At 50.3% G+C, this 14,586-nt stretch overlaps 9 protein-coding genes across 9 annotated transcripts; 6 read left to right on the top strand and 3 right to left on the bottom strand.

The window, feature by feature from the left end:
• Nucleotides 1-153: 153 nt before the first annotated feature.
• Nucleotides 154-1,615, top strand: HETIRDRAFT_153833 (uncharacterized protein; the record flags this gene model as incomplete). Its single annotated transcript, XM_009542874.1, has 12 exons — nucleotides 154-520; nucleotides 575-628; nucleotides 684-713; nucleotides 766-861; nucleotides 914-930; nucleotides 989-1,029; nucleotides 1,083-1,145; nucleotides 1,200-1,276; nucleotides 1,332-1,365; nucleotides 1,418-1,477; nucleotides 1,528-1,569; nucleotides 1,601-1,615. Coding segments are annotated over 12 exons (896 nt in total), but the record flags the coding sequence as incomplete, so codon positions are not given.
• A 503-nt stretch (nucleotides 1,616-2,118) lies between these two features.
• Nucleotides 2,119-3,484, top strand: HETIRDRAFT_406954 (uncharacterized protein). The gene is made up of 5 exons (XM_009542873.1): nucleotides 2,119-2,369; nucleotides 2,451-2,487; nucleotides 2,548-2,568; nucleotides 2,631-2,714; nucleotides 2,797-3,484. Exons 1-5 carry the CDS (start codon nucleotides 2,149-2,151, stop codon nucleotides 3,295-3,297), a joined length of 864 nt encoding a protein of 287 aa, XP_009541168.1. The 5' UTR covers nucleotides 2,119-2,148; the 3' UTR covers nucleotides 3,298-3,484.
• Nucleotides 3,485-3,489: 5 nt separating this feature from the next.
• HETIRDRAFT_437805 (uncharacterized protein) lies at nucleotides 3,490-4,237 on the bottom strand. Its single transcript, XM_009542872.1, has one exon. It carries the CDS (start codon nucleotides 4,186-4,188, stop codon nucleotides 3,625-3,627), a length of 564 nt encoding a protein of 187 aa, XP_009541167.1. The 5' UTR covers nucleotides 4,189-4,237; the 3' UTR covers nucleotides 3,490-3,624.
• HETIRDRAFT_406952 (uncharacterized protein) lies at nucleotides 4,225-5,082 on the bottom strand (the record flags this gene model as incomplete). The annotated part of the gene is made up of 2 exons (XM_009542871.1): nucleotides 4,387-5,082; nucleotides 4,225-4,328 (listed from the first exon to the last, which is right to left on the bottom strand). Coding segments are annotated over exons 1-2 (689 nt in total), but the record flags the coding sequence as incomplete, so codon positions are not given.
• Nucleotides 5,083-5,174: 92 nt separating this feature from the next.
• On the top strand, nucleotides 5,175-6,057 carry HETIRDRAFT_153829 (uncharacterized protein). Its single transcript, XM_009542870.1, has 2 exons — nucleotides 5,175-5,294; nucleotides 5,351-6,057. Exons 1-2 carry the CDS (start codon nucleotides 5,238-5,240, stop codon nucleotides 5,786-5,788), a joined length of 495 nt encoding a protein of 164 aa, XP_009541165.1. The 5' UTR covers nucleotides 5,175-5,237; the 3' UTR covers nucleotides 5,789-6,057.
• Nucleotides 6,058-6,209: 152 nt separating this feature from the next.
• Nucleotides 6,210-7,879, top strand: HETIRDRAFT_59247 (uncharacterized protein). The gene is made up of 7 exons (XM_009542103.1): nucleotides 6,210-6,267; nucleotides 6,320-6,407; nucleotides 6,461-6,632; nucleotides 6,687-6,774; nucleotides 6,831-6,983; nucleotides 7,042-7,215; nucleotides 7,272-7,879. Exons 1-7 carry the CDS (start codon nucleotides 6,250-6,252, stop codon nucleotides 7,566-7,568), a joined length of 990 nt encoding a protein of 329 aa, XP_009540398.1. The 5' UTR covers nucleotides 6,210-6,249; the 3' UTR covers nucleotides 7,569-7,879.
• Nucleotides 7,880-8,189: 310 nt separating this feature from the next.
• HETIRDRAFT_413567 (uncharacterized protein) lies at nucleotides 8,190-8,836 on the top strand (the record flags this gene model as incomplete). The annotated part of the gene is made up of 3 exons (XM_009542869.1): nucleotides 8,190-8,237; nucleotides 8,295-8,464; nucleotides 8,524-8,836. The coding sequence occupies 3 exons, from the start codon at nucleotides 8,190-8,192 to the stop codon at nucleotides 8,834-8,836; spliced, it is 531 nt and encodes a 176-aa protein (XP_009541164.1).
• A 129-nt stretch (nucleotides 8,837-8,965) lies between these two features.
• Nucleotides 8,966-12,708, bottom strand: HETIRDRAFT_378044 (uncharacterized protein). The gene is given in 12 exon segments (XM_009542868.1): nucleotides 8,966-9,353; nucleotides 9,408-9,630; nucleotides 9,686-9,985; nucleotides 10,002-10,135; nucleotides 10,193-10,748; nucleotides 10,802-10,943; nucleotides 10,994-11,064; nucleotides 11,119-11,536; nucleotides 11,594-11,797; nucleotides 11,848-12,072; nucleotides 12,121-12,250; nucleotides 12,301-12,708. The coding sequence occupies 12 exon segments, from the start codon at nucleotides 12,451-12,453 to the stop codon at nucleotides 9,204-9,206; spliced, it is 2,706 nt and encodes a 901-aa protein (XP_009541163.1). The 5' UTR covers nucleotides 12,454-12,708; the 3' UTR covers nucleotides 8,966-9,203.
• A 952-nt stretch (nucleotides 12,709-13,660) lies between these two features.
• Nucleotides 13,661-14,357, top strand: HETIRDRAFT_469097 (uncharacterized protein; the record flags this gene model as incomplete). Its single annotated transcript, XM_009542867.1, has 4 exons — nucleotides 13,661-13,827; nucleotides 13,868-14,009; nucleotides 14,063-14,133; nucleotides 14,186-14,357. 4 exons carry the CDS (start codon nucleotides 13,661-13,663, stop codon nucleotides 14,355-14,357), a joined length of 552 nt encoding a protein of 183 aa, XP_009541162.1.
• Nucleotides 14,358-14,586: the final 229 nt, after the last annotated feature.

Here is a 14,586-nt window from a genome sequence, read left to right as displayed (position 1 = left end):
CGCGAGAATGAGAATCTCTTCATCGGGCAGGGGAATATTTGCGATGCGCGTCGACCAGCACGGCAATGTGCAAAGAATCACGCTCACGTGGCTGTGTCACGTCGCGTTTCCCAAGCAAGTCCAAGTTCCAAGTCGCCGCTTTCGCCCCTTCCACGATGCCAACAGCCTACGAACTACAACGTGAACGAAATATCGCTGCAAACAAAAAACTCTTGGAATCACTCAACATTCCACAAGTTTTTGCTCCCAAGGCCCAAAAAACCAAAGCCAGGAAGCGAAGGGCGCCAACTCCCGAGCCTACAGACGACGAGCCACCGTCCAAAGTTGTGCGTGTCACGGCCTCAGCTGACAATGTAGACGCGCCTTCCACCGGTCTACGCAGAAGTGGACGCAATGCTGGTAAAAAGATCGACTACGTTGCTGTGCAAGAGCGAGGTCAGCCTACTCCCGTCTCTCAAAGAGTAGGTGTCGATCACGACACGGAGCCCAGTAGGCCTATGGGAAAGCGGAAATATGACCCGTATGTTATACTCTTGTCTCAGTACTTGGCTCTCATAGGTGTTGCTATCTCTAGTAAAACATTTGGATCCATACCCGGCATCGAAGTTGGAACCTGGTGGGAGACAAGGTCAGTGACTTTGGGTGTATTGCCATAGGTGCCATCTTTGACATCCATTAAATAGAGAGGCTTGTAGTGCGGACTCCATCCACGCGTGAGTCAAGTCTGCTGCTTCAATGGACCATTATCAAGCTGAAAGATGATAGACCCTGGGTGGCCGGGATCTCTGGGTCGTCTGCGGGTGCATATTCCATTGCTCTTTCCGGAGGTTACGAAGATGACGTCGATCTGGGTTATGCTTTGTGGGTTCTTCAACACTTGTGCATAGATCAAGACTGATGCGTGTTGCGTCAGTACCTTCACCGGCTCTGGTCAGGCGACACCAACCTGTTGCATGAGTTCCGATTGATAACTCAGTATCTTTAACAGGTGGCAGAGACTTAAAAGGCACCAAAAACGCGCCGAAGAACGTAAGTGACGAACGCTTCTGAATCATCATCATCCTCATTCTTCTCTGACTTAGTTACGAACTGCACCTCAAAGCTCAGATCAGTCGTTTGAAAACTCATTCAACAAGGCCTTGAAGGTCAGCAAAAACCGTGCAGTTTACTCACGAGTCTCTCTGATGTATGTCATTTAGATATCTTCCGAAACTCACAAACCGGTGAGGGTGATCCGGGGATACAAGCTCAAGTCCCCGTTTGCTCCCATTGAAGGGTTAGTAGAATATCTCAATTAAAATATCTGTTGTTTTCTGATGGCATGCAACCAGCTATCGCTATGACGGATTATACGTGGTCGAAAAGGTTCTTATTCACGTATCCATATTTTTGCCGAGTTCTGATTTATTATTCTCAGGCTTGGATGGAAAAGGGTCTGAATCCGAAGGGGTACATGGTCTGCAAGTTTGCCTTGAAGGTGAGATGGCCTTACCTTGTATGTTCTCATGCTGACCACTCATGTGACAGAGACTTCCTGGCCAACCTCTTCTTCCTCGAGATGAAGATAAAGTACGAGGAGGCGATGAAACAACTGTCGCAGATGAATCGGTCGTAGACGATGACGAACCCGAAGGCAGCTCTAGCGATTAACCTCGGGGTTTTCTATCATAATCTTGCAGGACGTTGATTTTTTACTCATCTTTACCATTTATTGTTGATGCTTTTTGTCTGCTCTCGTAGTTTTTCTTGTAAGTGTTGGTATCACTATCTCTTGCTCTGGATGACCTTGCATCCTTATCCTGTAGGCATATTGTCTTGGCAGCAACCTAATACCCTGAAATTCCTTGCTTTTCACATACACAATGCGTCTTTGATCTGTTGATATCGCTGTCCTTGACGTTCGGGTATCTGAACATCACTCATCACGGGTTTGAAGAGATTCCTTGGAAGCATATATGTTGGCGCCCAGGGCTGCGAAAAGGCCGCATAAGGCAAGTGCGGTGTCCTGTAAGTGCGTTCTTGTCCAAATGCTCTCCATCTTCCCATGGGGAAGCTACCGCCTCCTTCTCAACCGCTCATTGTATAAAGAGACGGGAATCTGGGTGTCGTTTTCCTTCCGCCCTTTTTTCCAGATACCCTTCATTAGACATGCCCTCTTTCACCCTCGTGCCCATTCTGTCTTTACTTAGTTTCCTCGCGTCTATCAGCGGCGCTTATGCAGGAATTCAACACCATCCTGCCAGCGCGCTCGGCCTTCGCAACCATCGCAACGCCCTGCGCGCCGTGAATGCAACGCGCGCCAGTGAGAATGCACCGTCAGAGTTGCAGAAGAGAGGAGCGGGCGAGTTCACTGTCTTTACACCTGGCGAGTACGTGTTGGCGCTCCTCTCTTATATCTGCGACTGAATGGCGTGTCTGTCATGACTCCTGACTTCATGTACGTTATATAGTAGCGCTTGTGGTGGATTTTATACCGCCTCGGACTTCGTGAGTGTAAATGTTTGAAGCCATCAGGGTTGTCTAGGCTTATTGTATCTGAGGTGGTAGATCGTTGCTTTAAATATCCATGTGTGTATATGATCACCTACTGCTGAGGTCTGTCTGTGAACTTACATGCGGCACTCGATGAGGATTGGGACAATGGCGCGCATTGTTACAAGATGATTACCATCACCGTGAACGGCAAAAGTACACAAGCCCAAATTGTCGATGAGGCACGCATCCACTTTTCCCGCCATATTTTCTCCTTTCACGTCTGACCTGAATTTATACCCATCGGCATGATGCCGAAAACAGTGTCTAGGTTGTCCCCCTGGCGGCCTTGACTTCAGCCCTGCCATTTTCAGGTTCTATGACCACGTCATCGATGGCATTATAGAAGGCTCATGGTCTTACAACGATGGCGACGGGAACGACGGCAGTGCTTCGACGTCAAAGATACCCCCTAGCTCATCAAAAACATCTCTGGCGCCGACCATTTCAGCCAAGTCCTCGACTTTACCTTCGCTCACTCCGACATCTACTTCTTCCTCGTCTTCCTCGTCCCCCTCGTCCTCACCGATCGCCTCACAGCAGCACGCCTCGAGCTCCTCGCACGTGCAGTCGTCTTCCAAACACACGGTGCTCAGTAGCACATCCATTGCTTTATCCGCCAGGCCAACAAGCGCCCCGGCGATGACGTCTTCGACTGCACCTGCTCAGCAGACGCTCTCGCCAGACGATTCTCAGTTTTTGAATGTCGTTAATATTGCTATATTGCGCATGGGGAGTATGATCGAGGCTGGTATCGCCTTGTGATCTGCTCCGTTGCTAAAATGTCAAGACTCAGCCCTCATCTTGACTTGCACAGACTCTGTCATCGTTTCGTATATCATTGTTGTCCCACTTGTGTATATTCCACCTTCTCGTTACTGGTGTTGGGATACTGTCGTTACTGTTATTGCCGCTGAATTGCAATGTTTGTTTTCCATGGTTCTGGAATGCTGCTTTGGATGACGGTTAGCTAAGTAGTGCGAACTTGGTAAGGAATACAGATGTGATATACGACGCTGTTGGCTAGACTCAAAAATCAATATCACTTTGTTGTGAATCGCTTGCTGATGATAAGACATTCATCCACCACGATTATTCTTCGATAGCCTCTCGAACGATCCTCAAAAACTCTCTTTCGCCTGCCGTTCCATTGCTCTTCCCATAATTCAGCGCATTTTTCTGCTTCGAGGTCATCCATAGCCGGAATACACCTCTGATTGCCTCCCTAACGCCGTCGGCCCCCTCCGATGCATCCGAAGAGGTTTCCGCGTACTCTGAGGCTTCGTCCTCCGTCTCGCTCTGTGGTCGCAGGAACGAAGCACCGTTCAATTTGATGGGCCGCGGAGAGAGCACTTTATCATCTGCTTCTGTTTCCAGCTCAACCGATACATCGAGGCGCAATTTGTCGGCCACATCCAGCGGTGTAGATTCTGTGGACAGCGGAGGAGTATCGGTATCGTCTTCTTCAACACTCTCATTTGCAGAGATCTTGCCTATAGGAGACACTGTCTCGGGATCATGTCTCAACATCATTTGTGCAAAAGCTGAATCTGGACGCGAGCCTGGCGGGGAGGAAGGCCGACTGACTCGCGGAGATAGAGCGGTGAGTCGGCGTGAGAGGGTGTCGGGTGATGGGATGGCACCGTGTGCGTGCATATTATGAGGGCGAATAGTAGCAGGAGGGATGGGAAGAGGTTCATCAGCGTGGATATAATGCGGCTCCAGCTCTGTCGTGGGCGCATCAAGTTTACGCTTAGATCTGACCACCGGAGAGGGAATGGTAGAGTCCGCACTGCCTGGAAGAGGCAATTACATTAGCGCGTTTTGATATTTGGGAGAGGAGAAATAACATACCCTGTACGGAGGCATATTGTGCCCAATAGGCATCATCGCCGACCTCAGATCCACTGTGTCTGGCGACGAGATGCCCATCCAATTCCGTATCGTCATTGTCGGCCCGGGAGGCGTACGAGTTCCAATAATCGTCCTCGTCACTCTCACCAGGTGTAGCATGGCTGATCAAATTCGCTTCAGAGGGTATCCGATCTGAAACTCCCGTCATGGCAAGTGCGTCTTTCAAGGACGGGCAGCTTGTCGATGGGAAGGGCATTAGACCAGCGTCATGATATTTCCAACTGTTGTCGGACGGTTCCCATTGGAACACAAGCCTGAGACCATCCGACTCGTTCGTGGAAGAGACGTGTGCATGGGCGTAAGTGTGCTCTATATCTGAAAGGTACTGGACCCGAAGATCAGACGATGAAGGGTCGTCGAGAGACTTTGGTAAAGATTCCAACAGATTCATTGTCCTGTCACGGTTGGACGATGGCCAGCACAGGTAGTTGGCGGGGTCATCTGGGGTGATACCGAGAAAACGATGTCTCTGAAGGAGGGAGCGGGAGAGTATGTGTGGGGTGATAGTGTCGTTGAGCTGGGAGGGAGGAGAGATGTAGTGAAGAATTAAATTAATTGGGTAGGGTAGGATGGGAGTGGGAGACATGGTCGATCGTCCACCATCGGGTACTGACACTATTAAGTACGCGAAGTTTGCGGGGTACGGGCCAGAACGGCGACGCGTCGTGGTGCGGACCACGTGGTCACGCGGTGCTCCCACGCCTCACAAGGGCTTGCTCCCTGTCTCCGCTGCCGGCATGCTCCAATAGCACATTCGTCTCTCTTTCTAACGACCATCGCCCACGACCAGCATGCGCGCCTCAATTCTCTTTGCCCTCGTCTTTGCGCCTCTCGCTGCGTACACACAGGTGTGACTCCCTCGCCCCCCGTTTCTCATGGACCATGGCCTTAACCTCGCGAACAGAGCAATTCTGGGTCTGCCAGTGCTGCCAGTGCCTCCGTGACCACATCCTTCTCCGCCTCCCTGTCGTTCGACAACAGCCGTCAACCACATACCGTCTCCGTAGCCATCCCAATCACCGTCACCCCCGCCTCATCCGCCGCCCCATCTAGCGCCAGCGGCTCACAATCGTCAGGAAACTCATCTGCCAGTGCAAGTGGTAGTTCTGGCACCGCGTCCTCTTCGAAATCAACATCTACTGGACCCTTACCCACTGCACCAACAAACATAGATGGCGGTGGGAATGGTCCAAACGGTGCACCGAGCCCTGGAGCGACAGGTTCGGGCGGAGTGTACGGCCCCGACGACAGCTACATTGCTGCTGCACTGCCACTGCAGCGGAACGCTATGATAGTCAGCCTGGTGGGCGTAGTATTTGGAGGCGTCCTTGCACTGGTGTAGGCTGAGGCATGCTGTGGGACATTGGGGGGCATGATGTTACTCTTACAGTCAATATTTGATGGACGGACAGTTGTTTTGGTTTTTCTCGGACTTGATATCATGCCCTTGTGCGATCTTGGGGTTGGACCGGTGCGATTGACTTCGTACATTTCACCTATTCCACCGCATTATAGCTCGGTGTCATTTGAATATCTGGTTTCTTAGCATACCACCTCGCACTATATTATTCTCACCATATCGCATCACATCGCGTTTGCTATTGATCGGCTTGACAAGTTGTGCATCATCCATAAATAGGCCAAGAGAGAGGTTTCTAGAACATGCAGTCATGCTGCAGATTAGCGCTTGGCCAATTCCCTCACAGACCATTTCTGCTTCTGCATCATCGTAACGCCACTCTCCACCTCGAAGCAACATCCATGGCCTCGCAAGCTGACGCACAGCTGATAAAGAAAGCGAAGATGGACACAGGCCTCAAGGTATGCAATCTGTTTCTCAAGCATTACATATACAGACCAATATCCACTACAGACCATAGGCACCCACAATGGTACCTTCCACTGTGACGAAGCACTCGCCGTCTTTCTTCTCAAGCAAACTACCACCTACCACGATGCAGGTATTTATGCCATCATTCAGACCTCTTGTACCATCTCTCATTGCATGGACCAGAGGTCAAGCGTACCAGGGACCCAAAAATTCTCGATACTTGTGACATCGTCGTCGATGTCGGAGCTGTATACGACGAATCGATTAAGCGCTTTGACCATCATCAACGCGGGTTTACCGAGGTTTTCGGACATGGTTTCAGCACTAAATTGTCCTCGGCCGGTCTCATTTACAAGTGCATCACATTTTCGTGCATTTATTCCGCTGCTGACTTATTCTCATTGCGCAGACATTTTGGCCGCGAGATTATCGCAAACAGATTCCAGCTCCCGCAAGAGAATTCCCAAGTAAACACTCTGTGGTTGAAAATGTACAAGGTACGCGATCTGTCCTCTCCTTGCAACTTTTTCGTTATTCAAACTTATAAACGTAGGAGTTTATCGAAGCCATCGATGGCATCGATAATGGTATCTCGCAATACTCTAACGACATACAGCCTAAATATCGCAGCCGCACTGATATCTCGAGTCGTGTTGGCTGGTTGAACCCAGCTTGGAACGAGAGCTTTGACCATGAGAGCGTCAACGTACGTCTGGTCATCTACGTCTTCCAAAGTTTCTTGATCACAAGCCTTGGATATATAGACTCAATTTGCCAAGGCGTCCAAGCTCACTGGCGAAGAGTTCCTCGGGAGACTCGACTACTACGGCAAGGCGTGGCTTCCTGCAAGGGATCTTGTAGCAGCTGCACTCAACAAGAGGAACGAAGTTGATGCCAGCGGACGCATCATCCTCTTCGAAGCATTCGCTCCTTGGAAGGTGCTTTCTTTGATCTATGTCCTCTCCTTTGACGATCACTTAAAATCATTGTACAGGAGCACCTGTTCGAGTTGGAATCCGAGCTCGGTATCACGCGCGAGACACAGCCATTCTATGTTCTCTACCCTGATGAGACTGGCGGTAATTGGCGCATACAAGCCGTCCCCGTCTCCCCTGAGAGCTTCGAAAGCCGCAAGGCGCTTCCTGAGGCTTGGCGTGGAGTGAGGGACGACGATCTGTCGCGCGTGTCCGGTATCGATGGAGGCATCTTCGTTCATGCATCGGGCTTCATCGGAGGAAACAAGACCAAAGAGGGCGTGCTGGAGATGGCTAAACAAGCACTGAAGCTCTAAAGACTCTTTGTTCGTTGAAGAAGACTAATGGTTAGCAAAGACACGCCAGCTGTCTCGAGACGAGGGCGCATGGCGTACTAGGCAGATGTTCTGCCTTTCAACTGATCTACGATCAGCTTCACAACACGTCGCGTCGTTGTGAAGTGATAGACATCACTACAAACCTGCGGTATGGGTCAGATAGGTGTCTTGGAGGGACATATCCATGCAGCTAGTTGGCAATCATCTGTATCAGGGTACATATTGACGCAAACGAGCTTCTTGTATTGCGTTTCGATATTGTGCAATAAAGCTTGATCGGTTGTTCCCGCACAAGTGTTGCGACCTCCACTTGCATCTCCTGATCCACCTCAGTTTTATGAGTGGGTGGACCATCTACAAAAAAATCGATGCGAAATTTCTCCCCGTCGTTTATCTTTCAAATCTGATTCAAAAATGAGTATTTGCTGTAAATAGAAGGTAATACAATGAGATCGGAGGATGGATCTTGGGGCATTTGTTCGGGTTTTGCTCCCAATCTGCTCTCGGAACGAAGCATGACGGTACGTCACGCTGTCCTACGAGATGGACCAGGACTGGTACCTCCCAAATCAACAGCCGTACTTCGACTGATCAATCAGGATGTCATCAAGGATTTGGCGATCGTATGCCTTGCGCTTCCTAGATCATGTAAGTACTATTCGTTCTGGTAGTCCTACCGTCTCAAGCTCAAGTTCCACTCTTCAGACCAACTTCACGGTGACAAGCTTGACAGCAGGTGTCGTGCTGTACAGCTGTTCTGCTGGTGTGGCTTATTTCAGTCTTGGCGCCGTTGCATGTTCCTTGACTGTCAAAGTCTTGAAACGTGTCTTTCGCCAACCACGTCCACTACATCCAAAGAATAAAAGGACATACGGGTAGAAAGCCATTGCCAAGAGGATAATTCAACCAGCCTGATACTGACCAACTTCTCCAGGATGCCCAGTACACACTCGGCGACGATCACATACTTTGGAACGTATATCCCCCTTGCGTGTGCATACCTACCGATACATCCCTCTTTTCCTAGTAGCGCAATGTCTAGGACTGTGCCTCCTCTCATTGTCATTCCTTGGGCAGCGCTTATAGCCATCTCCAGGATCTGGCTGGGGCACCATACATGGCCTCAAGTCTTATGCGGATGTGCTTATGGGTTTGCTTTCGCCTTCCTATGGTTTGCTATCTGGACCCACGGAGGGAGTCAATATGGTGACATCGCTGAAGCGCATGTACAATCGTTGTTTGGGTAGAAATGCATGGCTATCTCTCTCTTAAAGGCACTGCCGTGCAGCGAGTCCGATATCAATTTGTACTTACTCAACGAAGATGTTGCCCCTTCGAGGTACTATCATTTCCTCACAGGTAGCACTGCAAGATATGTAGCTCACATCTAGTACACCCAGACAAGCAATCGATGAATGGGCAGAGCAAGCGTAGGCGTACATGCGTAGATAATTCATAAAGCAACTGGGTTAGTGAAAGATGGTAGCGATACGATGATGATATATGCAAGAAATGGGTATCCTCCGGATGAATCATCCAAGGCAGCAGGTAGAAATAAAGGGTCTATCCCCCGACGGCAGGACATGAAAGCCCAAAGCCAGCAAATTCCCTCAATCATGATCCCCAAAACATCAACTTGCGGATCAATGCAGTGTCCTTCGTCGGTACACTATTGTCGCGAGACGGTGTGCGGGGTAGATAAAGTCGCATAGAGTCATCGATTTCATCCAGATCAGGTGGAGGAGTGATTCGGGATTTTTGCATCTGGAAGACAAGATCGCATCGATACGAATAAGTTTTTCAAAGAAAGATACTTACTTCGGCATCCATCACACAATCCCTCATCATCAAGTCGTTGATATGTTCTCGCGCAGTAAAATTGTAATCGTTTGACGTTCTGCATTGGGCCTGGAACTGGGTGGTCGAAAGAATGAATTTGCCCATCATGCTGAACTTTGCCCAATGGATCTTCGTCGGGTCGTGCTTATTGAAGTCGGGGTTCCCTTCGTGGGCTTTGATGAGGTCTGATAGGTGAACCTCGCTACAAAAATGGTCAGATACGACATTATCACGGCAATAACGAGACGTTCGCGTACAGAGCAGGAATACAAGGGCCTTTGGTATTTCGGAGAGCCATGCGATAGGCAGAGTGTGATCGAACGGATTGAAATAGCAGGTCCCACGACTGAAACGATTTCGAAAGGCTAGGTGCTTTCAGCTGGAATAGCTCCATGGTTGGATCGCCCTGGTATGTAGCCATGTTGATACCAGCCACGAACGCGCGCAAGGCCGAATAATTATTATAGCCGCGCAGTTTCTGAGCGATTTCGACGAGTTTTTCGACCTGACGTGCGCGCGCCTTCGTTTTATCATGGCACAAGATGAGCGATACAACCCTGCAGATTTGTTAACGAGGCGAGGAGAGAATGTGGATGGTATACTTGCCAATCAGCCAGGTGATTTGAGACTTGAGAAAACATAGCAATTGGATTGGTCTCAGCTTCTTTGGGACCAGAAACCATTGTATGATGCAACCAATGTCGTGGCTAGTTCGAGCACAATATGTTAGATCAAACTTGTAGCATGACATATAATATCCTGACCTCGATTCGGAGAAACAGTTTAGTCGAGACTCTGGTGATCTCCTGAGCAACATGGTCCGGATCGAGACTATAAAGCTCCTGCGAGATCCTTTGGAGTTCCTTGATTGTCTGCTTTAACTTGGGTTCTTTCGGCTCAGCATTATGAAGATACCCAGAAGGCGGGGCGTTGGTCATCACAAGGGCTTTAGCCATGAGAGGCAAGCTTGGTTTGCGTTCTCTGGCTGATGGAAATCCAGAGTGAGGTTTGTCGTTCGGTAATGGAACTTTCACAACAGAAACAGGTGAATGGACTCTGGCTGCTCCGTCATCTTCGTCCTCAAACATGTTGTAGGAGTCGTCGCTCTCGTCTTGTGATTCCTCAACCTTCAGTGCCCAATCGGCATCTTTGTCGACCATAGGTCGTCCCTCAAGAAAAGGTAGAAAGTCGGATCCGTAGTGAAGGAGGTGGGTTTTGGATATAATCGACTTTACGAGTGCATTCAGAGCCGTGCCTGCGTTCCCAACTGCGAAATCATGTGGATAGTCTTGAATCCAGATTTCCAAAAGATGGCAAATTCTGAAATCCAGTCAATGGCGCCCATGGATGTCACCGATCGGGATCCGACTCACCGCATCTGGGCAAAGCAAGCGAACATGGTATCTGACGAGGTCTGGTCTAGTTGGCGCATTCGTTTCTGCATAGCTAATATTACGCTACGCGGCGTGACGAATCGGCGGTGGGTCAGGAGGAAATGCGAGATGTACGCGCGGTCTACAGCGGCGTGTAAGTGGTTTAGCGGTTATAAGACGATTAGCACGCACCATCACCACTGACAGCCAAGAACAAGAGTTTATCAAGAAGCTCTTCAAGAGTAGCCCATGGAGCAGGACGGCTGAGATATACATCTTCAGCTCAGGCTCAACGATGCTATTTGGCCGAAACTCACTTGTCCTTTTTTTTACCCTCGACACGATCTTCTACAGCTTCATCAACGCTGCTAAGCCCATCGTTCGGTGCACTAGCATGCAACGAGCCAGAGCTAAGACTACCACCCGCTGATATGCTCATGATACTTAAAGCTCTGTCCCGCTCAAACTCGCGTCCTTTAGATTTCTCGTGCTCGGAAGCAAGCAAGTCGCTTGTTGAACGAGCCCGTGTTGGCGAGGTTGGTGTCCCGGGTACTCGCGGGGCGGCTGTAGATCCAGCCGCGGGTTGGGAAAACCTTGAAGGCGCAGATTTTAATGTATAGACACCTGAGGAAGAAGCAATGGGAGTCGCTGTTGCTGAACGTGATACCTCCCAAGGTGGCGGGGAGACGAGGACATCAGGAGACGCTGGATTTTGATAGTTATCAAGGCGACGGCCTCCTATGAGGACAGAGGTAAGAGACTATCAAGATTTCCAACTTGGATAGAACTGACTTCGTTCACGGAAGATTGATTCCAAGAGAAAATCGAAGCCCCGCCTGAGATTGCTCTTTCCACCTTCTTGGTGGATCGTCACTTCGATAAGGCCCACGTCGTACTCGTTTAGACGGGTATAAGCTTCAAGCGATTCGACATGGCGCTCAAGGTCACATTTACAGGCGAATACCACTGTGGGTAATTTGAGGTCCCGAAAGCCCTCTGTAGCATAGTAAGATAGTGGACGATGAATATGCCTAGGACATGCTTACTGAGAAGATCTTCAACATGCGCAAAAGAGGCTTCCTGAGAAACGTCATAGCATACTATGACGCCGTCGAGACGCGGTGCATTTTCTGGCCATACCGGTAGACCAGAGACAGTCCCATCGATTCGAAGGCTTGAATTGTCAACTTCCAGGACACGTAGCAAGCGGTCAGGTAAGTGCTCATATACCAAGGTCCCTTCACGTGAGATATCTGGGATAAGTAGGTGAGCTAGGTTGTCACCAAAATTTTAATAGCCAAAATCACAGGTGAAGATACCACCCAACCCCGAAGCCTCTGGCACTGGTTCTGACAAACTGTAAGACTTTAGACCCTTTGAGATGGCCACTGATTTGCCGCAACCCGAATCCCCTACTACAGCAATTGTGACATCTGACAGAAAGTCATACTGTTCACTGTATCAGGCCGGTCACTTGAGCGGAGAATGAAGACACATACCGCCAAAGCATTCTCTTGGGGCGATGCATATCCTCCCCCAGATCCATCTGTCAGACTATCACTTCGACTTCGCGCTGACGAAACAGTAGGTCCCACCAAGTGCGCATTCCAACGAGGAGTCGTGGAAGGTGAGATCAAAGGCAGCCGAGACATCTCTTCCTGAGTGATTGAACTCGTAGCACTGAGAGTGCTCGTGCTAGAAGGCGACGAGAGGGCCGAAAACTTCGACGGGAGCGGGAGTTCGCCGGGTGGTATGAGAGGTCGCAATCGCTCCTTGCCCTTGGAAGTCCCTCGGGGGCTCCGCTGAACGTCATTGTCAGAGTCTGTAGGCAAGGATTGAGAGGAGTCGTCAGTTGCAGTGCTGATACTGGCGCCTCGGCTGCGGCCCGACAGAGGGAATCGCGAGTCCCGTTCATGGTAGAATACTCGGGGAAGATCAGTATCAACAGACGATGGCTGCCATGCTATCGCTGGTCCTTGTGCGAAGTCCCTCGAGTCTTCGGATCCTGCATCAACGGTGTTAGTTCGGGATTGTCGCCCCATGCCGTTGGTGAGGTTGACAGGCCTAAGCCTGATAAACGAGTCCACGGATATCGACTTTCTCAAGTTGCTTGGAGGATATAGCGAGCTAGCGGCGAACGGAGAAACCGGCGAGGGTTCTGTGTCGACTTGTGGAAGTAGAGTGGGGGTCAAGACGGGGTTCTGAGATTCAGACGACAGCAAGGCGTGTGTAACGTGCGCGTCGTCGGTAGAAGAGAGGGCGCCCGCAGGGATTGGCATTTCTAAAGGCGGCAAGGAGGGTATAACGGGAAGATCAGTTGGACTACTTATAGACGTCGTGACTGGCTCGAGAGGCGATTGAGATGAGTCGGGGGCTGACATGGGAGAGAATGAAACGAAGTGTCGATGCTCGTCCAGCGAAAGGATAATTCGTACACAACCGATTCGATCCAGCGGGCGAAGGACGCGACTTTGAGAACTCTGCTGCGACTGCTGGCGCTGTCAGCTGTGGGCCGAACGGTACCGACCAACTTCAACTTCCCTCCAACCGATTCCCTAATCAGGGACGAATCAGGTCACAAACATCTCCCGTACCATCACACGCCCTCTTCCCTGCGTGCGCCGTGCCCGCACCCCTCCACACGTCCCGTCCAGCAAGCACACACGGCGATCGAAATGACCGTTGGAGACTCGTGCTTAGCTTCCCTCCCTCACATGTGTCGGTCGCATGGGTTCGACCTGGTGGACATCGCGCGCGCGTCCACGACGAACACACACCGTCCACACACGACCTCGAGCCATCTCGCTTTTCGACTTTCAGATCTTCTTCTCCCCTGACCCGTCATTCCTCTCGCGCACCATGTCCAAGTCTTCGTCGTTCGTCAAAACACATTTCCATCCGTTTCTCTTCACTCTCATAACGCTGGCAGCCATGGCAGAATTGGGGCTCACGGCGTTTCTCATCGCCGCTGGCAACGACAGCGGTGCATGGCTCAGCCCGCGCTACCACTCTATGCAAGTATGCCCGTGCCCCTTGATAGTCCGCCATTTGACGAAATATACCCAGCCTTATTCTGTTCCTCTTCGATGCCGTTTGGACAACCATCTTCTCCACTGCATACATGTTTTGGATAGTCGATGGGGCTATTCACTTCCTTGCCAGCATCGCTAGCTCTGTCATATGGTTACTGGTCACGTCCGTCATATGGGTGAGCCGTCTTGCCAGCCGTGTACCAAACAAACATATAAACACGAGCCTTAGGGGGCGGCTGCAGGTATCATGCATCAGACTCGCGTCGGCGGAAATTGCGCTAATCTACCCGTGATCAGTCGGTTGGTTGCCGAACTATAATCTCGGTAGGCGTGGACTGACCACGTCTGATAGCTGTAGAGAAGCTCTCACTGTGGAAGCGCTCGGGTGGACTGAGTTTGCGTTGTGCATCTTGACCGTACTGTCCACATTGGTCTGGGCTCGTGGCAGTAACAAAAGCTATGTACGCGATTGTCTGTGCTTCATCTCATTGCACATTTCTCATCTTCCACTCACAGCGGGATAGCTTCTATGTTTGACTCTTTCCCATCCTCCGCGCGTGAGTTATATAGAAAGCCTGCGGGACTTGTCTTCGCGAATCAACTTCCTCTTGCCCGGAGTTACTATTTAGTATTTACTTATGCGGGTCGCTTAGGGTCGCTTCCACAGTTATGTTACCAACTAGTATGACCTAGAGTACATGGACTTGATCAAATATGTCTTTTGTTGTAATTTTACTATGGCTGATAACATGC

This window comes from Heterobasidion irregulare, assembly GCF_000320585.1.
Source record: "Heterobasidion irregulare TC 32-1 unplaced genomic scaffold scaffold_01, whole genome shotgun sequence".
Lineage (NCBI taxonomy): Eukaryota > Fungi > Basidiomycota > Agaricomycetes > Russulales > Bondarzewiaceae > Heterobasidion > Heterobasidion irregulare.
This window is presented reverse-complemented; position numbering and strand designations above follow the sequence as displayed.

Bases quoted from the DNA above. Each gene is read 5' to 3' on its own strand.
- HETIRDRAFT_406954 (XM_009542873.1), top strand. From the start codon at position 2,149: ATGCCCTCTTTCACCCTCGTGCCCATTCTGTCTTTACTTAGTTTCCTC. The intron at 2,488-2,547 runs GTGAGTGTAAAT...CTGAGGTGGTAG, and splicing joins TTTATACCGCCTCGGACTTC to ATCGTTGCTTTAAATATCCA. The intron at 2,569-2,630 runs GTGTGTATATGA...GCACTCGATGAG, and splicing joins TCGTTGCTTTAAATATCCAT to GATTGGGACAATGGCGCGCA.
- HETIRDRAFT_437805 (XM_009542872.1), bottom strand. From the start codon at position 4,188: ATGCACGCACACGGTGCCATCCCATCACCCGACACCCTCTCACGCCGA.
- HETIRDRAFT_153829 (XM_009542870.1), top strand. From the start codon at position 5,238: ATGCGCGCCTCAATTCTCTTTGCCCTCGTCTTTGCGCCTCTCGCTGCG. The intron at 5,295-5,350 runs GTGTGACTCCCT...CCTCGCGAACAG, and splicing joins CTCTCGCTGCGTACACACAG to AGCAATTCTGGGTCTGCCAG.
- HETIRDRAFT_59247 (XM_009542103.1), top strand. The intron at 6,408-6,460 runs GTATTTATGCCA...TGCATGGACCAG, and splicing joins TACCACCTACCACGATGCAG to AGGTCAAGCGTACCAGGGAC. The intron at 6,775-6,830 runs GTACGCGATCTG...TTATAAACGTAG, and splicing joins TGTGGTTGAAAATGTACAAG to GAGTTTATCGAAGCCATCGA.
- HETIRDRAFT_378044 (XM_009542868.1), bottom strand. From the start codon at position 12,453: ATGTCTCGGCTGCCTTTGATCTCACCTTCCACGACTCCTCGTTGGAAT. The intron at 11,798-11,847 runs GTAAGCATGTCC...ACTATGCTACAG, and splicing joins GCATGTTGAAGATCTTCTCA to AGGGCTTTCGGGACCTCAAA. The intron at 10,749-10,801 runs GTGAGTCGGATC...ACTGGATTTCAG, and splicing joins GCTTGCTTTGCCCAGATGCG to AATTTGCCATCTTTTGGAAA.